Below are 24936 nucleotides of genomic sequence, written 5' to 3' on the forward strand. Positions count from 1 at the left end.
AGAAAAGTATGTTTTGCTTCAGCTTATGGGGTCTCTTTCCATCATACCCTCCAGTTAATTCCTATAAAAGAGATAGCACCATGTTTTTATGCACAATGGCTTGATGTAGCTAAAAGTTTTATTTCCGCTGTCTTTTTAATATTAACTTTTTCTGATTTCATGGATCTTGAGTACCACCACAGGTGCACAGATATTCTAAGTTTTCACATACTGTTGCCACATAAAATCACATGTCTTTAGATACCTGATAGATAATTTAATAATACAGACTATTCCTTGACTGGACAGCATAAGCCTTGACTTTTCAAATCTGTCAATTTGCTGGTGTCATCTGCTTCAAGACAGAAAAAACCTCAGTCTACCTCTCCAGCTTTTCCCATGTTAACCAATAAAAGCTGCTCTCTGGAATATGATGTGGTTCAATCCTAGTCTTGCTGCAAATATTGTTGCATCTCTGTGAAACACAGTCAATACATAAATAAGAAACCAAAAGGAAAGGAACCAGTAGACATTATGTATCCTTTACTCAGCAAGCACTTTTTCCATAGGCAATTTTTGAACACATTTTCCTTCTTTGTTTTCCTCCATTCCCATATTTTTTTTTCACATTCCTCAGACTCACTTTTACACACATGTGCCTTTCTGTAGACCCTTTTCACACATTGCTCTATTTTTTTTTAACTCAATCTCTTCTCCAATATACCCACTGACACTCTCCCATCTCAAGTTATCTTTCCAAACAGATACACAGACCTGGAAGGAAAAGTCATCAGTGTTATTAGGAGGATAAACTAAGACAACTAAGGTTTCCCTCTTTGAGATCAATTACTCATTTAAAAGCTACCTCTTACCCAGCAGCTAAAGAAGGCAAGTGCAGACATTCATAGAGCAACTCTGGAATTTGCTCAGCAATCACCTAATTTAAACTGCTGAATGACTAGGAAGTAGGGCAGGAAACAGTAAACCCTCAACACATTAAAAAAAAAAATCTTAGAGCTCATGAAATCACCAGGTTCGTTGAAAAGTTGTAGGAAGGGGTTTATACTCTGTAAGCATAGGCAAAATTTCTACCTGCTGATACCAGACTGCAACCATCTCCATTACACCAAAGACTGGTGAGTCATATTTAAAAACTTATTATGGATCTGGCTTTTTTCCCCCTTTACTGCTTGGAATGGCCTTGTGAAAGCTCTGTTAGTTCACCTATAGAAGATTTTAAAATTAGTTACAGCCAGAAGTAAGAGGATCTAGAACAAGTTTAGCTAACACACTTTCAGGCTGATGCACCAGCCCTTGGCCTAATGTGGGAACATAACAGGGGAAGATCTTTTCTTTCCACAGAAGGTTTTTTGCAGAGGTAAAAGCAGTGTTAAAAAACTCTTAAGGATCATCAGGGAAGAAGTTTTATTCCTTTGTCCCAAAGCATCTGGTACGCTACAATAATGTGAAATTTTCCTTTGGCCACATTTAGTATGTACTTGTGGACCCCTTCCATAAGTAAGCACTGACTTCTTTTCTGCATGTTAGAAGGACTCAGATATTTTCCAAAAAGAAGAATAAAACTGGGCCTTCTAAGTTCAGTTTCCCAACAGGTTGTCAGGAGTGGCACTTCAATTATGACAGTGAAAGATCCTGCAAAGCTGCTTCTTTAGGATCTCTCTTTAGAGTAGTAATTAATTAAAAAAGAGTTGTTGTTATTAAACCATCCTTAGAAGTGTTTGAGGCCAGGCTGGATGAGACTTTCAGCACACTGGTCTTGTGGAAGGTGTCCCTGCCCATGGCAGGGAGGTTGGAATTAGGTGATCTTTTAGTTCCCTTCCAACCCAAACCGTTCTATGATTTTGTGATTCTATTAAAAATTATCAGTTTATGCTTTCTTAATATGTTTTTGTACCTCTTCTGTCCTACTTCACCTATTTTTATTTTCTCCTTTACTCACTTAAGGAACTGATTGGGAGAGGGTGTGTCTTTTCATTCTGTGTTCCAATGACACTGTTGCCTTACACAATAGTCCCCAGTTTTCACAATAGATATAAAGACAGCAGGGAAAAAATATTTCCGTAAAAAGGAGTTGATTTTGTATACTTTGTTGACACTGGTTAATTAAAAGTTCCTTAATGGTTTGAAAAATAGATTTTTAATTTTTCTTTTTTTACAAGTTGGCTTTAAGATTTCACAAAAGAATTCTAAATGCAGGTAATGTCAGAAAAGATATGCCACTCAAGTTGACTCCAATTCCTCTATTTCACTGAACAATATCTGAAAGCTGCACCATCATTGACATCAGTATATGATATAAAAAGTTTGTAGTGTGATTATGCCAACAGGGACTTGTCAAGGTCAAGGGAAGAGAAGCCAAAATCAAAGTGAAATGTCCAAGTATTTCAAAGTTACCAGAAAAAGTAGCCTGGCATTGTAGGAGTCAAAATGAAACAGAGGAAAGGAGAAGCTGAACTAAACATTAAGGGTGACCAAGGTCCGTCTAGAAAAATAGAGGGTGAGATTTTAAAGTTTGGACCCTACAACCTTCAGTCCTTAGCATATAATTGCACTCTTCAAAATCAGTCACTAATAAATGTCAATTAAAGTCACAGAATCATGGAGTCATAGAATTACAAGCTGAGTTGGAAGTGAGCTGGAAGTGTGTCCTCTTGTCCTACTCATTCTCAAAGTAGAACTTCAAAGAAGAAACAGGTGTCTCAGAGCCCATATTATTTTAGAAATAATTTCAGGTCCTTATAATTTTAGAAAATTTAAAAGGAACTTTCTGAAAAATTTAAATCCAGAAGTTCTGTGGGGTTTTAGCAGAATGCCCATTTAAACTAAGAAAATCACAATTCTTTTCACAGCACTTCTAAACTTAGTGTTATGAGTTAAACTGCATATTTCTGAAAGTGCAGAGGCTTTCAGGGGTCATTAGAAGAGACAGAAACCCTTGGATTATAGGGCAGAAATTAAGTATAAGCTGTATTTTGCTTGCAACCACAAAGTTTAAATATGTAACTGAGAAAAGGTTTATTTGTCAAAAAAACCCTTTAATTTTCAAATTCCTACAGCCAAAGTGAGATATACTTTGAGAATACATTGCAATTGTGTGTGTGTGTGTGTGTGTGTGTGTGTGTAAAGATCTAAGCCAACTCATTCAATAATAGTTAAAATCTCCAATAGCACTGAAGGCTTATGTGGCAAAGCAGCTCTGCACATTCTATCTCTCAACAAATACTGTGCCCTGTAGAAAACCAAATCATAGAAAAAGGATAATTTTATCCGTTCTCTTGGTACTCTCTGTTACAATTAGAACTTTTTTTCTTGTTTAGTATAGTTGGAACAAACTCTACTAAACAAAAATGTATGCTTGTCTCATAACGGGATGCTGAACATGGAAAAGGTCTCTTAATTGTCTAGGCTTTATGGAACTCAAAGTCTTTTTGTCTGAAATTTCTGCAGGCTTTAACTATGAATTAAACTAAATTCAGCCATCCTTAATTTTCAATTTAATCAGCAACAATGTGTTTTGTAAACAAATGAAAAAGTCCTGCTTATTGAGTTGAGTGCAAAAGACATAGAAAAAAATTCTTCCATGGTAAAGCCTCACTCCAAGGTGAGTTAATCACTTTACTCTTAATTGTTTCTTTTTGTTCTCTAAAATCCTCAAGTTACCTACTCATTCCTATATATCTTTTCAGTACTTTTCTGAATAAGGATCAGAATAAAAATGTGCTTTTAACTGGATTCTAACACTGAGATAAAATTTTTAACCAAACATTTTCTTCTTAGACACAAAAACTTGACATTACTGTAAGCTCTGCATTTCTATTGCACAAAGAAATTAAAGAGTGCTCTTTTATATGAGGGTCCTTGTAGCACAACTGTACTATAAAGATATTATTTTATCATGATCACTTCTACCCTGCAAAATACTTTTTCAAATAACATACAAAAAAATCCCCTTTGTAGCTGTAAACTTCCTATAAACATTTTTATAAATGATCAGGAGGCTTTGGGTTCACTACAGAAAGAGCTTGTATTTCTAATAACATTTAATAGACTGCTTACATAGCCATTATTTCACAATTTCCTTGTGCTTTTCTGAATGAAGATTTATACTGTGAAGAGAGAAATAATTTTGATCCCTTAATTGGAGAATGAATACATAAAAAATTAGTTAGGGCAGCTGACTGAGGCAGCAGCCATCAATGCAAAGTAAAGGTATTAGCAGTACATTTTAAGATAGGACATGCTTCTTTTTTCAGAAAGATTATACCATGGCAATAACTATTTTATCTTAAGCTATAAGTTGAATTATGACTAATTTCTGAATTTATGCTCTGAGCTAAAAGAATTACATCAATCATTCCCAATGATCAGGGATATCGCAATGTTCTAACTTTAATAAATAATAGCATTTTGATGTATTTAATCAGGAAGATGTCTCCAGAAGCAATATGTTTCTTAAGGAAAATTTCCCTTAGATGCAAAATTTTGAAAATATCTGAAAAGGTTGTGAATTCACACTATGACTTATGGCTCCTGAAGTTTTCAGAAACTGAGGTCCTTGACCCTTTACTGCTGTGTAGTGATGACTTCATAAAATTATTTCAAGATTGCCTAATAACTTGCAAGATTACAAAGATTCCTGATTTTTGAGTCTTTAGCTTCAGAAATTCTGAGGCTGGGTCACTCTTTCAGGGTTGGGAAGCACTTGTAGGTCTCATGATATTCCACTTAAGTTTACTTTAAAATCATACAATCTTAGAATCATTAAGGTTGGAAAAGACATCCAAGATCACCAAGTCCAACCTTCAGCTGAAAACCATCCAGCCCACTGAACCATCGAGCAAACTCTCATATCAAGTCATTTTGTGAACTCTTCCAGGGATGGTGACAACACCACTTCCCAGGGCATCCTCTTCCAATGTTTATCCACTTTTTCAGTAAAGAAATTTTTTCTAATATCCATCTGAACCTCCCCCGGAAACAACTTGAGGACATTTTCCCTTGTCCTATCCCTACTTGCCTGGAAGAAGAGACAAACCCCTACCTTCACAAAATCTGTTTTTCAGCAGCTGTAGACAGCAACTATATGTGACTAAACAATCACAAAATCCCAAATGTTTCAAGTAAGAAAGTTATAATGGAGGCAAGTGGGCTTTAGCTCCATCCAGAGAAAATTTACATTTAAAAAAAAGTAATATAAATAGATGAACACTATGAGAGGGAAAATCAACACCAAAAAGGAAGTGAAGAAGAGTCTGATATTGCAAGTTGACCACATGGACATATCAACAAAAGAAAGCAAATGCTGTAATTAACTATAACTTGTACTGTCTAGAGATAAGAAATAAATTTCCTCTCCTTTAAAATGGCTGACTGCATCCAAGCTACCAATAAATATTTCCCTGCTTCTGTGAGGCAGATGTTATAGGAACCCTATGATGGTCTCTACGGATGTGGTTGCCTTCTGAAGGAAATATGGAGCACATTGAGCAGTGCAGTGAGGTTAAGGTTTACTCCAAGGGTTAGAAGATAGTCAGGATCACACACTGGCTCTAAAGGAGGCTATGGGAATTTAGGCTGATGCAAATATTCAGCCCTTTTGGCTTAGTTTTCCAAGAAGGCTGGAAGTGCCTTCAGCAAGTGCACAGCTATTCAAGTACCTCTTGGAGCCCTCAGAATTTGCAGGGATTTGTACAGAAGTGACTTAGACTGAAGTCACCATCACTTCAGGAAACAGTTATAGACAAGTGATCAAGGCTTTACCAAATGTGAGCTAAAAAAACCCTGAACCAAACCCCTTAAACCCCCCCAGTTTTTAAAGTTTATATAATGGAAATGACAACTGACCCAGCACCACAGAGTACAATTATAATTAATGGGAGACTTTTCTGAAAAACCTCTGTGCTGCCTTGGGGAACAATGTAGGTCACAGCATCAATTAAAAGCAGAACAAACTCTACACTGCCTCCATAACATTTAACCCCAAACCATTGTTGCTGTAAATTAAACAATGAATTGCTGCATTACATCACAGAAGTGAAAAAAGAATAACTTGTTTGAAAACTTATTTCAAGCTCCAGCTTTCACTTTACCCTATATAAAATAGGCAAACAATATGGAATACTGATGTTACCAGAATTTTTCTGCTTCTGTAGAGCAGAATTATTTTCTGTATATTCAGTTTTCTTTTACTTAATCTGAGTACTAACATTGGACCTTTGCAGGAAAGCGTGTGAGATGTACTTAATTGACAATCAAAACCAGCAATTTACCTTAAATGCTGACTGCAAAGGAGATAGATATAAGATTATTTAAGATCTTAAGCTTCAGTTTTGAAGCTATAGTGAATGCTCCTCTGTGTGGAAGAGTGGAATATAGAAACTAATCACTTCAGGTAAAATGTGTTTGCAGGGTCACTACACATATTTTACCTAATTACTAATATTAATTGCTAATTTTCTAATACTATATCAAAGATTACTATCAATAGAAGCCACCCACACAAAAATTTAAGGACATTCACTTTTAAAGAACTGTTCACAGGTGATGTCCTTTTTTAAAATCAATAAAATCCTGTTTCTTAATAACAAAGAATTTTCAGCAGAATTCAAGCCAGAAGACAGATCTTTGCAATAAAGCCTCTCAAGTGTTGCTGACATTTATGTTTGCTCATGTGGAAATATTGAGCAATATCTTGGATGTAATTAAGCCTTTCGAAGTTCTATTATCTACTTGAATGGAAGGTGAAGCAAATTCTTCTCAACTTGTGAGAATGAAAGGGCAACTACGCTGAGCAGTATCTAACAAGGTTCATGAGAAACCACAAGAGAAAATCAACTGACACAATAAACAAAGGGAAACCAAATTTATAAAGCACACCTCCATCTCTTCTACTACTCATCAGTAATACCAAACAATGGAAACATACTGCAAGCAAAATTAAGACTTCCTGATGCCCATGCAGTACTTTCAGCTCAAAAACTTCTTCACAGAGAAATAATTCTATAGGGGTATACAGGCTAGAGCAAAGACTCATTTCTGAAATGCCGGCTGTGCATAAAGCAAAATAGCTAAGCTAGTTAATAAATATGTCTCTCAGTAGAGTACAAAGGAAGTAGATTTGTACATCAGAGAAATTCCACTTTAATAGAACTCGGTTTTAAGACTCAAGCTCTGTCTACATTCTCATCTGCATTTTCAAATTCCAATAAGGGGTACAGGAGCTCAGTTCCCTCTTCCCTGGTGAAATATTAGGATTATGCAAAGAATGCCAACTTCTGATTAGCCTGTTATCTATAGCCATAATGTCTCAGTGCCAGTGTTAAGGACTGCAATTCCATTGTTGAAGGCTTTAAGAAAATCCAGAAAAAAGAGTTGCCAAGCTTTAGAAAGTTTCCAATCTGAGTAAAACAGGAGACAACAGATGCACCTGTTCCTCAACAGCTCTCATCATGATTTTGCCAGAGTTTTAGACCCTTCACTATTGAGACACTGAATTTCTTTTAGACATTAAGACAAAGGCAGACTTTGCTGATGAATTGAGCAAAAACAATTAAAATGTTTTTTGGAAGGCTTCACAATTGAACAATGAACCCTTCCATCCTTGCCTATCTACAGAGGGAGTCACTTTTTCCCAGGGAATGATATAAGGTAAGTAAGGTGGGAATAAATGAAAATAATTTATTTTAGGTGCAAATCAAAGCAGGAAGCTTGAAAATACATGCTATAATGGGTGTAGGTGTAGGGGGGGACAAAACAAAGTTCATTTTAAACATGCTTTCTCTAGGAGTTGATAAGTGCACCTATAGATTTGTAGGCACCTTGATTTGTAGGCTGGGGTCTCTTTTACCTCCAAGTGTTCTAGAGCGTTGTCAGATGAGAACATATCATTTGCTGCTCTGAGAATATGTGTAATGGTAGTACAAAAATGAATTAGTTCTATGTCAAATAGAAAGAAAATGTCTAATGACTCTTCAGCCACAACAATGCTTCTCAAAGCCCTTTATGCAAGGAAAATGCTATTATTCATTAACAGGTAGGAAAGCAAAGGGAAAGAGAATGAAGCAAGCTGCCCAAGATGACTCAAGAGGAGTTGAAAAAAAAACATATTGTATATCTAGAACTTTGTTTTAAAGACCACCCAATCTTCAACCAGTTATACAAAATATAACTGAGATGTACAGACAGCACTGCAAAACATCAAGCCCTCTCAACCAAATCTTGTTGTTTTAGTCCAAATTTTGCAACTCCGGGTTAAAACTCATTGAAGGAAAATTAATTCAGAAGTTCATGATCTAGAAGAATTCAAACTTTATCCTCCACACATATAGGCCAGGAGGTGGGTGTACTCAGATTTTTAAATGAATTAAAATGGAAGGAAGTGGGAAAGAAGTAGAAAAGAAATAAATGCTTTCATTAGGCCAAGTAATACAGCTCTACGTTTCTCCATTTGAACTACTGACTGGGAAGGAGGTGATGTGTTAGTTCTATGAGTTTAATCTCCCTTCACAATACCATCTAACCCCTCCTTCCCATGTAGAAGTATTTTCTGACCCAGCACCTCAAAGGCACCTCAAAGATGTAGAGTTTAAGGCACAAAGCACCATTGGATCATTGGGATCTAGTGTACTGCCATATGTAACTGAAAACAACAGCTTGTCTTAAACACAAGTGTGCACATCTATTTCAGGAAAGCAGCTAATCCTGGAAACATTACAGGACAGAGAATTCTGCTTTCCTTAATGGTTTGTCCTATGTTCTCACTTTTAAAAACACCTGCCCAGCCTTGCTTTACTCTTACCCTGGTATGTATTCTGTTCTTCTCTGCTACTGTGAACAATCTTCTTATTCCCAGTCATCCCACAGGAATACTCTGTCTTTAAGTCATGTCTCTCTCTGGAAGAATTTTTCTCCACTCTAGTCTCTCTTCTCTCTTTTGAAATTTATTTCTTATCTTTATAAATTACAGATACCAAAACCTGGTACAATATTTCCTTCCACACTCTCACTGCTGCACATAACTGCACATAACATAAAAAAACCACCTCCTTACTCTTAATTTTTAGTGAAGTTTTTTTACATTCAACTTAAAAAAACAAGTGCCACTGAACTGTCTGTTCTTTTCTCTGGAACATTCCTAGCATCACATCTGTCAGCTGTAGGGGTCCCTGTGTCTGTGTAAGGCTGCCATTGCTTCCTTCTGGCTGTGTATTACTTCTCTTCTAGAGACAACTTTGATAATTTTTTTTGAATGACCTCTGTTTGCAGGCTGGACTGTAAATGGATTGCATTATCTGATTGCTGTGTCCTCCTCTTTTCTCCTAGTGTTTCAATCTTCGCATTATTTTCAAATTCTAACATCCAAGAATTCATGCAGCAGTTTTCCAAAGGATTTGTGAAAATATTGAAATATGTTGTCCACACCCAATTCTAAACTGTGGAAAGCTGCGGAGAGAGACTTTAAAAGAGAATACAATAACAGGACAAGGGGGAATGGCTTCAAACTCAAAGAGAGCAGGTTTGGATTGGGTATTAGGAAAAAAATTCTTTACTGTGAGGGTGGTGAGGCACTGGCACAGGTTGCCCAGAGAAGGTGTGGATGCCCCATCCCTGGAACTGTTCAAGGTCAGGTCAGGTGGAGCTCTGAGCAACCTGGTGTAGAAGAAGGTGTCCCTGCCCAGGGCCGGGGGTTTTGAATAAGATCATCTCTAAGGTTCCTTCCAATCCAGGCCATTGTATAATTCCTTATGATTCTATTATCCCTCAAAATTTGTGTGTAAACGTCATTTCTCCTTGACTAACATTTTGAGATGTCGATCTTCAAAGAATACTATTTTATTAAAGTATACTGTTATTTATTTTATACCAGATGAAATACAAAACTAAATGAATGCCTTACAAAAGCCTAAATAACACCTAGGACTATTCAACAAGTAAATTCACAATCTGAAATGAAGTTTATCTAGCATAATTACTTTTCTTTAAAACTATGTTGACTGTCAATAATTTCTTTCTACACTAATTTTTTCTTAGGCTCACTTTCTTAGCTAAACTCTCCTTAATCATTCAAATATTTTTTTCCAGGTCTGAAATAGAATTTGCCTGCTCTGCAGCATTATTTGCAAAAAAAAAAAAAAAAAAAAAAAAAAAAAAGATGAAAATAATAACACGACACTCACGTTCCAGAATTTTGAAAATTCTCAAACAAATCTTTCCAGCCTCCTTTTTTAAGGCTCATAGGTGAAAGTTATCAAGTAATGAGCCTTCTGCTTTACTTATTTTATGACTAGCAGATGTTGTTTAACATGCTTTGAAAGATTCAGTGCTGTTTATATAGTAGGGACACTGGATCTCCTACCACCATATGGGCTTGCTAGGGAGCAAACAGCACTTCCCTCCTACTGCGTGCCACTCAGTATTGAAGAGGTATCAGAGCTTTTGTTCATCTTTGCATGAATAAATGACACAATTAATTAAACAGTGATTGACTGGCATCATTTCTTGGTATTGGCATTACAAAAAAGCAGCACAAATTAGTCAATTCACATACAAAATAAACCAAGAAGTAAGCTTTGTCAAACTTCTCCCAAAATCCTAGGAGGCAGAAATTGAGTGTCCAGAATTGAGTGCCCAGATATATACTGTAAGAGTTCTTGTCCATTACGCTTGCCACTGAATTCACCCTAAGTTAGCACCTTAACCATTACATAATTTTGGTCCTTACATTAAGGAAAATTACCTAGACATCCTAGGCCATTTTAAATTGATGTCCAGCTGGCAGAGAGCTGTGCAAGATCACTCAGAATGCTCATCTGTTCTATTTATCCCAGAGTCTTGTTAACCCTGGATAACAAAGGATACCAATTTGGACATCAACAATATATCACTTTAGACTACTTTTACCAGAAATATCCCATTAGTGTGCATTATCTTCATATCTTAATCAGCCTTCTTTTCCTCCTGAGACTGCAAAGGACCCAGCTGGCCAACAGCCAGAATATCAAGTGTCTCACACACCTATTATCATAACAGCAGAAGGTCATACACTGAAAACTGAGCACACAAATGCAGCATAAACTAAATGGAGTATTTTGATAACAGAAATTTATGGAAGTTACTATTCTGGTGCAATAGCGTCACTTGTACTTTTGTTTGATTTGGAGGGTTTTTTGGTACTTCTGTTTTCAATGACAACTCCTCTACTGGGAAAATTCTTTGATTAAAAAACAAACAAACAAAACCCCAAAACAAACCACAAAAAGCCCAACACCAAATCAAACTTCAACAATGCTTTTTCTATCAGGCTCTCCCGGTCCACAAATATGCTTAGTCTTCCTGTCCTATATCTTGATTTGGTCCTGCCGGTTACATCTCAGAGACTGATTGTGCCTCTGCTGGACTAACAGGCAATAACAAGAAATTTTGAAAAGATAAAGGTGAAATTTTCCTTAATTTCACCTTAAAGATACCAAAGTCGAGACATTTACACCTAAATTATTTGACCATAAGGACAATGGAGAGACAAAATCATTTCCAGGGCACGATCCCCCTCCATCTAAAGGAGCCATCCAAACCAGGTTAGAAGAACTGTGATCAGGACAGGTCTCTCCATTGACTACCACAGCAATATCATTGATTTCTTCAAACATCAAAAGTCAACTCAAGCCACATTGTTTTTTCCTAATAGCTCACACTGTTTCCAGTTTGATCAGTATGTAGCCAAGGCTCCTAGCGTGCCACAGCATCTTGGAAATTATTGAAACATTTGCACAAATATGTATTTTTGTTCAACTTGAAATGGGTCCTTTTGGGTGTAGGGAAGCATTGGTGGAGAAAAATTGGCAAAACCATGAAGCAGCAATTCAGAAACTATTTGCTTTCCTCACTCACTTCTCACAGACAACTTCACTACTCTCACCTGTGTATTAGTCCATTCCATTTCAGGAAAAGGTCCCAGCTGAAGGCCTCTACCTGTGGGATTTTCTTCCTCCTGGCCTTTCTGGAAGTACATAGAGACATCTACTCAGGACATGTTCCAAACTCAGATTTTTCATTGTCTTTGCATATGGTGTTTAGTTGTGTGGCTTTGCTTCCCAGGTTGTTTTTTGGGAGGAGTGGGCTCATTTATTCCCTTGAAGCTGTAAATTGGTGTTAATACATGCTGTATTGCCCAGAGGCTTTATAATAAAAAAAAAAAATTTGCATTATATTATATAGTATTAAAAATGTGAGTGCATATTATTGATTATTAATATCTCTGGATTAGCTATTTATCACTACAGGAAGAACAAGCAAGTTATGTATATTTTACAAGAATTAATACTGTACTACTGTATTTAGGTTGATTTTTAGTATGCCACATCTACCAATCTCTAGTAACTATTAGCAAATGAAGCAAGAAGGCTACAAGGAATAAATAAACATTCTCTTGACAGTCCACCTCTTTCTAGCTAAAATTAGAAATAACCCTGTTGCTTCTAAATTTTTAAACCCACTCTAATTATCACTATGAATTTATGAAGTTTAACAGTAGGAGGTTATACATCTGCTTTTAATGAACGTCAGGTTTCCATTTTTTTTGTGAAACAAAGAATCTATAATGAATTCGGTCTCCCACATAGGCATGAGTCAATGCCATCGTAGAAAACACATGAGTTCTTAACAAACAACAACAATATGGAAGAGCCCTGCCAGTAAGGAGAAACATAAGGCAAGCATCTCAGTTTTGTTGCTGGCAAAACTACCATATCTAACAGCATTTTTACACAATGTTTAATAAACAAGGGACTGAAAAGCATTTTTACAAAGGCCATATTCATTACAATGCTTATGTAATGCTGATCCTCACCTTTTACTAGGTTACTTGAGAGACTTTTTGTTTCTATTTTAATAAATAGTACATTTGTTATGAAGAATAAAAATCATACATCAGTTTAGGCATGAAAGGAAATAAAGATCACCTAGTTTCAACACCCCCTGCCAGGGGCAGGGGGCACCTTCCACCAGACCAGGTTCCTCCAACGCCCATCCAACCTGGACTTGAACACTTTGAGGAATGGGGCATCCACAGCTTCCTTGGGCGACCTGTGCCAATGCCTCACCACTCTCCCAGTGAAGAATTTCTAATATCTAAACCTGCCTTCTGACAGTTTGAAGTTCCCCCTTGTTCTGTCATAACACACACTTGTAAAAATGTCCCTCTCCAGCCTTCTTGAAGACCCCCTTTGAGTATAAACCCACTACTTTTTTTTTTTTTTAAAGGTAACACTTTTTCACTCTCACCTGCCAGATTAAGTCTTTTTTAACATCAAGCATAAAACACAGCAAGTATAAAGCCACAAGGCCAAGTCATTCAGGGAAGTCTCAAAACTCTGTTGCTCTAAAGAATGGCTAATAATAGTCAAAAAGGTAGTCAAAGCGTCACACTTTTCAGTATATGGTCTAAGGAAAAGGAACTTCTGGCTCTGCTTAAAAAGATTGATGCTGTCACACAAATAATATTTTTAAGAATTGAGGCTTATACTGATGTGGTCAGTCTGCAGGCATTTTGCTGTGTCAGCTGGGAGCAGAGTCCTTTGAGACATGGGAAAAAACTGAAAATGGTTTCAGGCTTAAATTCCCTGAGTCACTCTGGAGGGTGCATTCCCTCCTCAGTGAAGTGGGATGAATGTACATCTGAATATTAAGTTGAGCTTACACAGAGACAATTTTTATATTAAAAATTTATATTAAAAAAATCTAGAGTAACTTCTTTTAAAGTGTAATGGGCAGCTGTGGATTCCCTAACAACACCAAGTCCACCAGGAACAACCACAAGGCATTTCATGGAGTCCTCTGGAGCTGATGCATCTTGACCACAGCTTCTGTGTACATGTATTTGGTTCTAGAGACTTTCAAGAAGAAATGTGTAGTACCCTAAACACAGATAGAAGAAATTCCCACCAAGCAGTAAGTGTGTCTCTGGACAGAGGAAACAGCAAAATCAAAAATACCGAGTAAGGAACACCTCTGTTGAGATCATTAGCTAAGGAGAAGCCAAGAGTGAGGTTCTGTTGCAAAATGCCCTTCATTCAAGATATGAAGAATTGCTGTGTATAAGGACAAGGGTTGTAACTAATGTGCTGTAATCATTGATAATGAGACACCAGCAGAACTGTATCATTTTGGGGCTTTTTTTTTTTTTTAAAGATAAGCACTGAAAAAGCCAAAGAAAATCTACAGAAGAGGAATGTCACCTAAGGGAGACTGGAAACAGGATATTACAGAGGGATAGTGATCAGTTTTCAACTAAGAGAAAAACCAGGGAAATCATTCCAAATTTACTTTTATGAAAAAAACCTTTAACTGCTAGGGTGCTGAAACACTAAAGGTCTACAGTTTTTTCCATGGAGCTTTGGCTCCATGAGAGGTTTATTCCCTAGTAATTCCAGCAATTTGAATTTGGAACCAGATGATTTCTAACCAGCTAAAACCAAAAGGCATATTCCTCTGTGCTAAGTTAAAATAAAACAAATACATACTTGCTTCCAAGGTAAGATTTTACAATGCCACTAGTGGATGTAGTGGTTGTAGAAATGGAATCGTCTTCATAAAAAACATCTTTTGAATAAACTCTACTCAAATGTAAGTAAGGGAGCATTTAAAATAGAATTCTTCATACACATCAAAATGTGAGCTACAAATGAGGCAACCCTAAAGGTGAGACTGAGTTTCCCAAACAGAGCTGTCTCATGTCATCAGATGCATTAAGGTATTGCTTTGTCTCCAGCTGCTTCTTCAAAAGAGAATGGGTTTCCTTCTGTCATTTCTGACAGCCATATGCACACCTCAGATCAAACAGGACATCTAAAATAGGACTATATACCTATCTTAGAGAACTGAATATCACCCCAAAAAGTCTTTTTTTTATTTAAAGGAAGTATTTTCTAACATATATTGTTATTCACACAAGCTATTATTAAGTGCAAATATATAGTTTAAAATTTGGAGGGGTTATTCCATAGAAAAACTGCTCTTTAACTAAAAATTTTAAAAAATATTTCAAGTTTCCTAAATGAATCACTGTAAATCCAAAAATCCAAAATCCAATAAAAGTTTTATACAAGACCTAGCACTGAACAAGTTTCAGCGTTGAAGTACACCAATTTTAGAAGGATTTAAATATTCTTATAGTCTGGAGAGCCTTGTTAATCTGTAGATTAGGAAGGATCAGTTTATTGCCATAGAAAAAAAAATTATGCCTATTAAATACCAGGAAGTCCCACAGTCCAACAAATATTACCTTCATACAAGAACTTGATGCAGCATTATAAATAAGTCAACCACACCAATAAAAATGAGGAAAATCAAGTTTTCTGTTTAAAAAAAGTCTTCAAAAAGAGATCTCATGAAAGTCTAACTAGTTCCTGCTAATCATATGTAGAGGGCATTGAAGTATTGCTATGCAAAGTAAAGTAATAGAATATGAACATAAAGAGAAGAGATATGCAAGGAAAATGGTGATAGTATTTCTAAATAAAGCCATGAAAAATTGTTGCACCCACAGGAACTTCAGTATACTGAACAGTGTCTGTGATCACGGTGCTAAGGTCAAGTTTGTTCTTCATGCCAGTGATGGAACTACTATAGATGAATCCACAGAATTCAGCATGAGGGGATGAACTTCCATGGTGAATAATTGCTTTTAAACTAAAAATTTACTTTATGTCAGAGAATGATAGGCAAGTTTCAATGAAAAGCTCAAAAATATATAGGAGGCTACAATTTTCTTTTAAAATTTGAGTCATTCTTATTATCAATTTACAACAGAATAATGAACAGCTGATAGCACATTGGAGACAAGTCCAAAAATACTTTTAAAACAGGCTTGTGAATGAAATGAAAATTCAGGAGCAGCAGATGGGTTTAACTGCTGTTAAATGTGGAGTGGCTTCCAAGAACATGTTGTATGTAATAATAAATAGCCAGAGACAAAGTTTCCCCAGCAGTTTAAATCCTGAGCATATAAGCTAAGTGAGGGCTTTCAAGCTTTGGCTCACTGCAACATCTTTACATTTTACCCTTGTCTACAGCAGCAAAAATGCTTGTTATTAACAATGTGTGCCAGCAATGAGTGCAATTACAGCAGCACTGAGCACAGTTTCACAGGAAGGCAGGTTTGACATAGGCTTTCTGAAACAAGAATAGTTCTTGGCTCTGCTTGCAGGTTAATCACATTCAGCACCAGGGTATCCATTCTCACAGCGGATAATTATGCCAGTGTACCCAGTGCCTCAGTTTGTGCATACATTTTACATAATAAACATGTTAGAAATTGCTTCCCCTTCCAATTCTTGATCTGGATGTGGGCACTAGGATGACGTATTGCATATAGGGCTTCTGCAGTCATGCTTTGACTGCCTCCATGTCTCATGCCCTCTTGGATTTAAGCAAAAGTGAAGTCCCAAAGGTCCAGAAAAACAGGCAGCAACTTTTTTGTTTGTATCTCAAACAGTTCTGGCTTCATCTCCTAATCCATCAAAAAGTGGTTTTTATTAAGTGACAGCTATGATTAGGTTAAAGCTTCTACACTTGCTACCATGTATTATTATACTTGACTGACACAAATACTTGTGACACAGAATGAAACTGGAACTTTTAAACTCACAGTGATGCACAGAGAGAGAAGGATTCAAAAGAATGAGTGCAACTGGCAGAGGATAGAAATCTACATTGGGATCAAACCCAGAAAAAAAATTGCTGTCGCTGTCTCCTGTTAATCCAATTGCTTCTGTAACAACAAAAGATTTGTGAGGAACTGTGGAAAAGAGCATCACTGGATTCAAGGAAGTGTCTGGAGTTCAGAGCAAGCCTACAGTATTATATAGGTGTGTTCCTGCTTAGATGCACCAAGGATGATTCTGGTTAGCTACTCCATAATACCAGTATCTGCTTGATACTGTCTTGAATGAACTGGAGGGAAAGGATTATTAGAGGAATGAATGATAGAAAAGAAAGGGGAAGAACCAAATGAAAGAACTGTATTAGAAAAGAGGAGAGATGTCAGGCCTTCATATGGGCTATGAAATATAAACTTATACTGTTGCTAACCTACTGCTTTTCACTGCTGCTCTAGAGAATCATGATTTCTATACTTTCATTGCAGAAACCATCTCTTTTTCCAGCTAATTCTTTCCATAGAAAAACATAAGATATGACTATTGCAAAACCACTTCTTTCCAATCCTAGTACTATTCTTCATTCATGAAATGGATAAAATTAAATCAGTCCACTGATGCTCATGTGGCATTCAGGGACTACTTGTTTCCCAGGGATCTTCTAAGAGCTTTTTTTATCCCTTGTCTGATACCTACTGAGAAGCTTAGAAATGAAATTGCTCTATTGTCTGAGAAATTCACCCATTAAAGTAACAGTCCCCAAAGCATGCCTTTCATTCCAATCCAAATATTAATGGTCAGAAAACATCACACATGTAAGCAAAGATCCTTTTGGTCACTCTAACAAGTGTCCTTACTAGAGACTGTTTGGAGATTTCCAGAGCCATAGTTTCTGTCCAACACATCTCAACTGAAACAATACTGTTGCTGTCAAATGGATGCAAACACAGAGTTGTTTTGTGTGCCCCCTGTTTAAGCTGTACCCTGTTCTGGTTAGTTGGACCTGCTGCAATGCTGTAGCACTACTACTTCTGGAAATGGCTGAATCACCCAAAAAAAGGAGGCTGAGGAACCTCAGCCTGGACCCTCAGCATCCTCACTGTTAGAAGTTACATATTACATGTAGTCCTCACTGTTCTGTGTAATTCCAGCTGGCTCCTTCCAGGAAAAAACTGCTCTAGGAGCCAGACTCATGTAGTGCAGACATGAGTAAGCACCTTCTGTTCCATAGTGTAGACACAACCACTTTCTCCTACCAGAGGTGCACAATACCATTACTTTAAGTACAAGTACCCAGGAATTCAAATTATATCAATGATGTACTCCCATTTGAAAGTGTCCAGTGATTTTAGGGGTGGTTGCTGGCAATGCAAACACATGTGTTCACAGGTTTCTCTTAATCAGAGCTATCAGCAACAACCACTTCACTGGAGGCACACTGGAATTTGGAAGTGGTGACTACAGAGCACCACTGCTGATTGATTTTGCAATGGTCGTTCTGAAGGGATTTTGTACGTTGTTTTGACCAGCCATTGACACAGGGAATTATGGGGATAAGAGACAACATGATTAGAACTAATCTTCATTGAAAAGTACTTAAAGACACTCAGTAAACTATGGTCTGTTGTCAGCTATTTCTCAGCCATTTGTACTATTACCACAGAAATGGATCATATACATGAGCTCTTTCACAGAAGCATTTTCTGATACATGGCTAATTATTGAGCACAAACATACGGGATTGTAGGGCTTTTCTTTGCCCTAAAAATGTAAACAAATAAAGGCCTGGGTTTTTTTCTGGAGAGCCATATTTTTTTCCCTAACAACCATCATGAGCGTCTTTTGCATATTATAAAAGGGCATATTCTGCAAGACTTCAACCACTAAAACTGAAGCAAGTTCAATGTGTTTTGCACCTTCTCTCATGGGTTGTTAACTCTAAATGACCTTCATTTTATTATATTTTATCTTCAACATTTTGGAAATTATTTTAATGTTCAACTCCTATCTGTTCCAGATACCTTTTCCAAAATTGGTAATGAGTGTTAAATACGTGCCACTGCCAAATGTAGTCATTTTCTGGTGTCTTACCTTGTATCTGCTCTGGCAGCCTCTGTGCATGTCTCCTTCGAGACCAGACAAGTTATTAAATTCCAGTTATTAGGAAACACATTTAGGCTCAGGACATTTTTTTTTTTCTAAAGCTTTGTCAGTTGCATGAGTGATTTTGTCTACAAACATGCAGGTCTCTTACAGATTTATATGCAGTTTGTGAGTCATAAATTTCAGAAACAACAAAAAAGTTTTATTTGTGAAAAAGCGAGGATTTCCAAAAGCATCAGTTTGTGGTCAGTACTAGCTTAAATTGGTTTCCCAGGAATAGGGGCATGACATATTTGCACCCACAATCTAAAGCTGCCTTCTTTTTTACAGTCAATGGTTTGGTCCTTATCACCTGTACTGCCATAGCCTTTTTCAGGCTTCACAGAGTAGAATAAGAGGATTGAAAGAAATTTAGCATTTCAATTATGGAGAAAATAAATGATATAAGATCCTCTAATTCTCTCAGCTTCCCAAACTCTGTAGTAAGACTAAAATGTTGATGTTCCTCTGTTACTCTCTCCTCAAAGAAACCGTGTTCATTGAGACACAGGTGTCAGCATGGATCCATAAGATTAAGTACCAGTACTCCCAAAAAGCAAATATATCATATAACAGAACTAGTTCAGCTTTTACCCAGCAGCCCACTTTGTTCCAGGGAGCATCTGGTAACAGCTTTCTGACCTTTCTTGGTCCTACTATCTGTGAAGATATCACAGATATACTTCCTGGTGAAAAATTTTGGTTGTCGAGCACAACTCAAATAATAATAAAAAAATAAGATAAAATAATAAGATAAATAATGAGATAATAAGAAAAAAGATAATAATAAGAAAAAATATGCCCGGGTGGAAAAAGCATTAATGCAATGTTTTTCTAAAATATCTATTGATATGTCAAGCTCATAAAATTTACCTGGCGCAAATTTTGACTGAAACATGTTTCCCTTCTTTTTGTTCTTACCAAAGCTATTAACTGTGCTTGCTCTAATTGTCCTTAGGAAAAGGATAATTTACTGAAACGTGTGAATGGGAGACTGGTTGCCCTCCACATGTCTCCTGATGCCTCTGGAGACTGTATCCATGCTCATCAGCTGAGATGATGGTGTTTATGCCATTTTAGTGAGGACACTCAAGACAAGAGCCTGAGGCTGGCTGGCCCTCAGCTGTCTCTGGAGAAAGTCATGGGTTTCCTACAGGTGTGGTGACATACAGCCACAGACATACTGCAGGATGTATGGAATGACATGTGAAATGCTGATAAATCTGTGTCTTGGCAGGTTTGTTATGCCTGGAGGACATTTTTCCAAGCTCCACTCTGCTTCCTCCATTTTTAGGGGTCATCTTGATGAGGAAAAGGATGTCCCATATTTTCCACTAGTAAACGAAATAAATTTTCCTTAGTACCATTACAAGTGTGTTCCCATGTGCTGATCATCCAGCTAGTTCAACACTTGTTTAGTGGGGGGATTCCTGACTAAACTCTGCTCTTGCAGAGACCCCTCTCCCTGTTCAGCTTTTACACGCTGATGTGTCCAGGCCTCTATAACAGCAGTAAGCGCAGCACTGAATCCTGTTACTACCACTAGTAAATTTACTATGCAGTATTCAAGGCCAGCAGTGAAAACAACTATTTTTGGCAATGTAATAGTGTGTGTGCCATGGCCAACTTCATAACTGACCCATTTACTTCCAGTTCAATAGTGTATTTATCTCCAAATGAACTGCTGCTCATTGTTCCTGTGAGGATTAATCTGAGCAACACACATTATGGCTCTTGCCAACTTTTGCAAAGCGATACAATCCATCCTCCTTCTCACATTTTTCCTTTAGTGACACCCAGTGGGTTGGCTTCTGTTAACTATGCTTCTCAAACTCCACATGCTTTTTGCTGCAGTCAGAGTTGTGATACCATACACAGCTCTTTTCCCCTACAGTGTGAAGGATCTCAATTAGGACATAATTGTCCACCCACTACTCTGAGTCTGAATTTGGTTCTTCCTTTGTTTATCAAATTCTTACATCTTTCCTTCCAGAATTCTTAGTGATGTTCCTGAGCTTTGTTTACTCTCCAAGTCACAAGAGTGGTGTTGGGATGTGCCTTGGGCACGCTCAATCCCTCCTCCACTATTTTGTGCCACAGGAAAGCTGAGCAGGCTTAATGTGCTCTTGGAAGAGCTCCAGCTGAATGACTGACAGAAAACAAAGGCGGGGTGTCCGAGACACAGAAGACGGAGTCAGCGCGTGTTTGCGGCGCACGCTGAGGATCAGCGCAGCAGAGCACACCCGGGTCTCCGTGGGCATGGAACCAACGGGATCTCTCACCAGAGACTCAACCCCCACTCACAGATTCCACAGCTTTTTGTATCACCAAATAAAGCCACTCTTCACATTCCATGATTATGGGGCACAGAGCACCCCACATCCTTCTTTGCTTCAGTTTTATATCCTTTTTGGCTGGGACAAATAAAACTATCAAAGATATCGAGGATTTCAACTCAGCAATTGTTAGAAAAGGATCTGCATTTTACTGGCATTCACAGCTTGCAAAGCTAGAGTGGTGTCACTTTCGTTATCCTCCACCTTCCTGGAGAATTCTAGCCTTGGTGAGGCAGGCTTTGAAGTGTTTCACTCTCCTCCTCCAAGTATTTTCTGTTCCTTCTCTGAATCCTGTTCAACAATCCCTTTGTTCTGGCAGCACTTGCAAGAGGGCTCTTTTATGCCTGATTTCATCTAGCTGGGAATAACCACTGAAACCTGATGTCACCTCCCCGACCCAGAGACTGTGTCTTACTGACATGAGCACAAAGGTATACACTGGTTACATCAGCGAGGACTAATCTAAAAAAGGTTTGTCATTAGGCTTATTGCAAATCTATCACACCTGATTGTAAGGTTTAATTTCAAACCTGTTTTTCTAAAAAAAAAAAAATACAGAAAATTTAACCACAAACAAAAGAAAAGTAATTATGATGAAAGACATCTGGGGATTATAATTGTGCTGTATTTTCAAGTGCCTTCAGGGGCATAAATATACATTTTTGCTTTTGTGCTATATCCAAGGAAATAAAAATACCAGTTCAGAATTGTGTTGGCAGGAAATCTCTATGCTTTTTAATTTTGGCAGGATGCTAAGTATTAGAGGCTAAATATTATTTGACCTCATGACTCACAGGAAAACAATGTGTACTTAAAGCACAGAAATAATTGCTCTAATTCAGTACATCCAGCTTTCCTATATTTAAAGGCAATTCACCATCTGAAGACATTTCCTAATTGAATTGTTCTAACATTTAATCCCACACCCCCAATGACAACAGGATAGAATTTTTCTGAGATTTCTTGCTTCATATTTCTCTGCTCTTTAGATTTAGACTTCTTAATGATTTAATACTTACATCTGCTTTATATACTCACAGCTCTTCAACACAGTGACTGCTAATTTCTGTCCATTGGTTTATATCTTGGGGACTTTAGAAACTCTTTATATCATTCTGTGTGTCTGCTCAGAATATATTTATACACACATTATGCTTATGCTATGTATGCTTAATGTCTCCTTTACACAGCAGTTCAGCAAGAATATGGTCATATTCAGTAGGTGCAAGGATGTGTATTTATTTGTATAGGAAAAGTTTTGCATCTTCAGTTCTTCCTTTAAAGCATTATTCCTCTTTCTGAGCTACCACCCTGAAGAATTATGTCACTAAAAATAAATAAATAAAGCTAAAGGCAAGCACAAGGGAAAAAAAAAAAAGCTGTAGTTTTGAAAAGCACTTTACATAATACTTGTAAAGCTCACTACCATGAACATGCCATTGACAGAATCTCATGATAGTCATAAAAATGAATAGTACCCTTTAATGCCTTCACCATCCAGACATGTATCACAAGGATATAATATGTGGTAGGGTTTTTAATCACAAAACTTCCCCTTATTCACTCTGCCTGCAAAAAAAAAAAAGATGAAATTTCTTACAGCTGTTGGTCTCTCCCCACATCATCAGTTAACACCTTCCTTCCCTAATCATTGGGCCATCTTGCTCTGCAAGAGAGTGACGGCTGATGGGGACATTTGGGAAAACTGAACATGGGTGAGGTGGGAGAAGGAAATGAAGAGACTAAGAGAGTGCTTCATGGGAACACCTCCTGAAAATGCCATTCCCTCAGGTGATACTGTAAGGTATCACCTGGCACTTACTCCAGGTCAGGACATGATGGGAACAGTTCTGCTCTATCACCAGACTTCTGCACCCTCCATAATCCTTGATGGATAGGCAAACAATGTCTAACCTTGACAAAAACTTTATGGATGAAATTAGCTCAACAGTGTTAAGTGTTAGGATCAGAGTGCAATGTATAACCAAATGTTTGATACTAGAGAACTCGCTCAAGAAAAAAATGGATGCCAATTTCATCTTACTCCCTCTTTAAGATTCATGGCTGCAGGCTGTCTGTCACAAGCACAGCTAAAGTTGAACAGTGATAGATCACATTTATGACAAGGTTCAGGCATTATGTTTTAGCAGGAATACTTATCAGACTGGACAGAAATTAAAAATCTCCTCTATATTTTAACATTTGGCTAGAGAAATAGCAAAAATAAATCACTTCTAAGATGATATCTGTGGTCTGATTAACACCTTCCTGACCAGCAAGTCCTAAAACACTGACCAGAATAATGCATGCTCCCATTTTACACAAACATACACACACAGTGCATACAGGAGACAGAGTTAAAGTTGCCATGGGAACTTGACCTCCAGATTTTTTGGGTTTGAATATTCAAAAAAACACAAGTACAATGGTGTAATGATTCAGTTTTGCCTTGTAATTAATGATGTTCACATTTTCTTTGGGCGAGAACTCTGTTTATCTGATCGGTACAGCCCAATGTGATAATTTTATTCAACACTTCCAAAAGTTGGGTGTCTAAGCAGGGGATAAACTTGAGTCACTGTGCAGAAATGGCTACAGTGTAGTACAGAAAACACTGCATCAGTGTTAAACCAGGTGGTCTGGCTGCTGGTAAGGTAACCTCCATGGCAGCAATGAACTCAGCACAAGTTCTGCCATTGCACTGCAGACTCTGCCAGCCCTGGCACAGGCTGATGCTGAGGTGTGGAAAGAAGCAGAACACTTCTGAGACCTGATCCCTCCCCTCCAGCAATTGTCATCACCCCACATATATTTAATCCTCCACGGGGAGCACCAGCAATCCTCAGCCTTGCTCACCAGGGTTGCCTTCAAACTCACTGTTTCTTGGTTCATCTCTTATGCTCTTTCAGGTCAAGTCCTAACTTCTCCTGGCTGTTCTGAAAACTTGAGTTAGCTCTGAGCATAGGAATACACTCAGACTCCTCACTCTAAACTTAGGCTCTGGGTTTTCAGAAGAGCTGACCTACAAACCTCATTGATATTAATGACTGAAAGTGCGCAGCAAGCAGCCTTCATCAAGTCATCCTTACGAGGGCTTTTCTCTCTTACAGAAGTTGCATGAAGTTATCAGAAAAGAAGAATGGTTGCTGGAGCCCTTTGCCTTTTCAGTAAAGGGACAGTCAACTTTTGTGCTCTCAACCTTTAGAGCAAGACATCCCATTTAAATAAGCAGCAGCCTTTCCTCCCCATTTGAATGCATTGCTTTCTCGAGAGACCTGGACCTCACCATAGGCTGTTTGCAAAGCAGAGGATACTGAGTATGGAGAGATCATTATTGATCTAATTGCAGTCATGGCCCACTGCTGACCCCAAGAACATCAGCTTCAAAGCCTGAGTTTGATATACACATACAGAGACTGCTGTCAGTGCTGAAGATATGAAAAATGGACTTTCTGAAGAGCCAGCTCATTTACTGAAGGAGAAAGGAACTAAAAACATCCACTTCAAAGGAAATAAAAACATTAATCGAATTAAAACAATTCAAGTTTTTGGCACCATAATTAAATGGGACCCTACCATATATATGTCCATATTGAGAAAGGAGTTCAGTTATAATATTCAGTATAAGTCTCCTCCCTAAAGGAATAGTAGTTAATATATGTTAAATTATAATTGTATAATTGGAACTCAACTGTTTGGGTTATGTAAAAGGTGCTGTAGGCGTATCAGCTTAGACAGAGGTAATTAGATCTTGTATATTAACATTTTTCCCTTAAAGGGATAATCAGCAATACTTTTAGTAGTGG

The 24936-nt window shown here is 37.6% G+C and overlaps 1 protein-coding gene across 5 annotated transcripts in view; it reads right to left on the reverse strand.

The window, feature by feature from the left end:
* The window catches only part of DLG2 (discs large MAGUK scaffold protein 2), a gene marked incomplete at its 5' end in the record, with an annotated part of 981693 nt that overhangs the window by 574130 nt on the left and 382627 nt on the right, over positions 1-24936 (reverse strand). The window contains one exon of one of the 5 annotated variants that reach the window (XM_084227140.1): positions 11915-11995. The exons of the other annotated variants lie outside the window; for them this stretch is intronic. Within the exon in view, the coding sequence (XP_084083266.1) occupies positions 11915-11995 (81 nt within the window). The remainder of the gene's footprint in view (positions 1-11914; positions 11996-24936) is intronic. 5 annotated transcript variants of the gene reach the window in all.

This window comes from Fringilla coelebs, assembly GCF_963513975.1.
Source record: "Fringilla coelebs genome assembly, chromosome: 2".
NCBI lineage: Eukaryota > Metazoa > Chordata > Aves > Passeriformes > Fringillidae > Fringilla > Fringilla coelebs.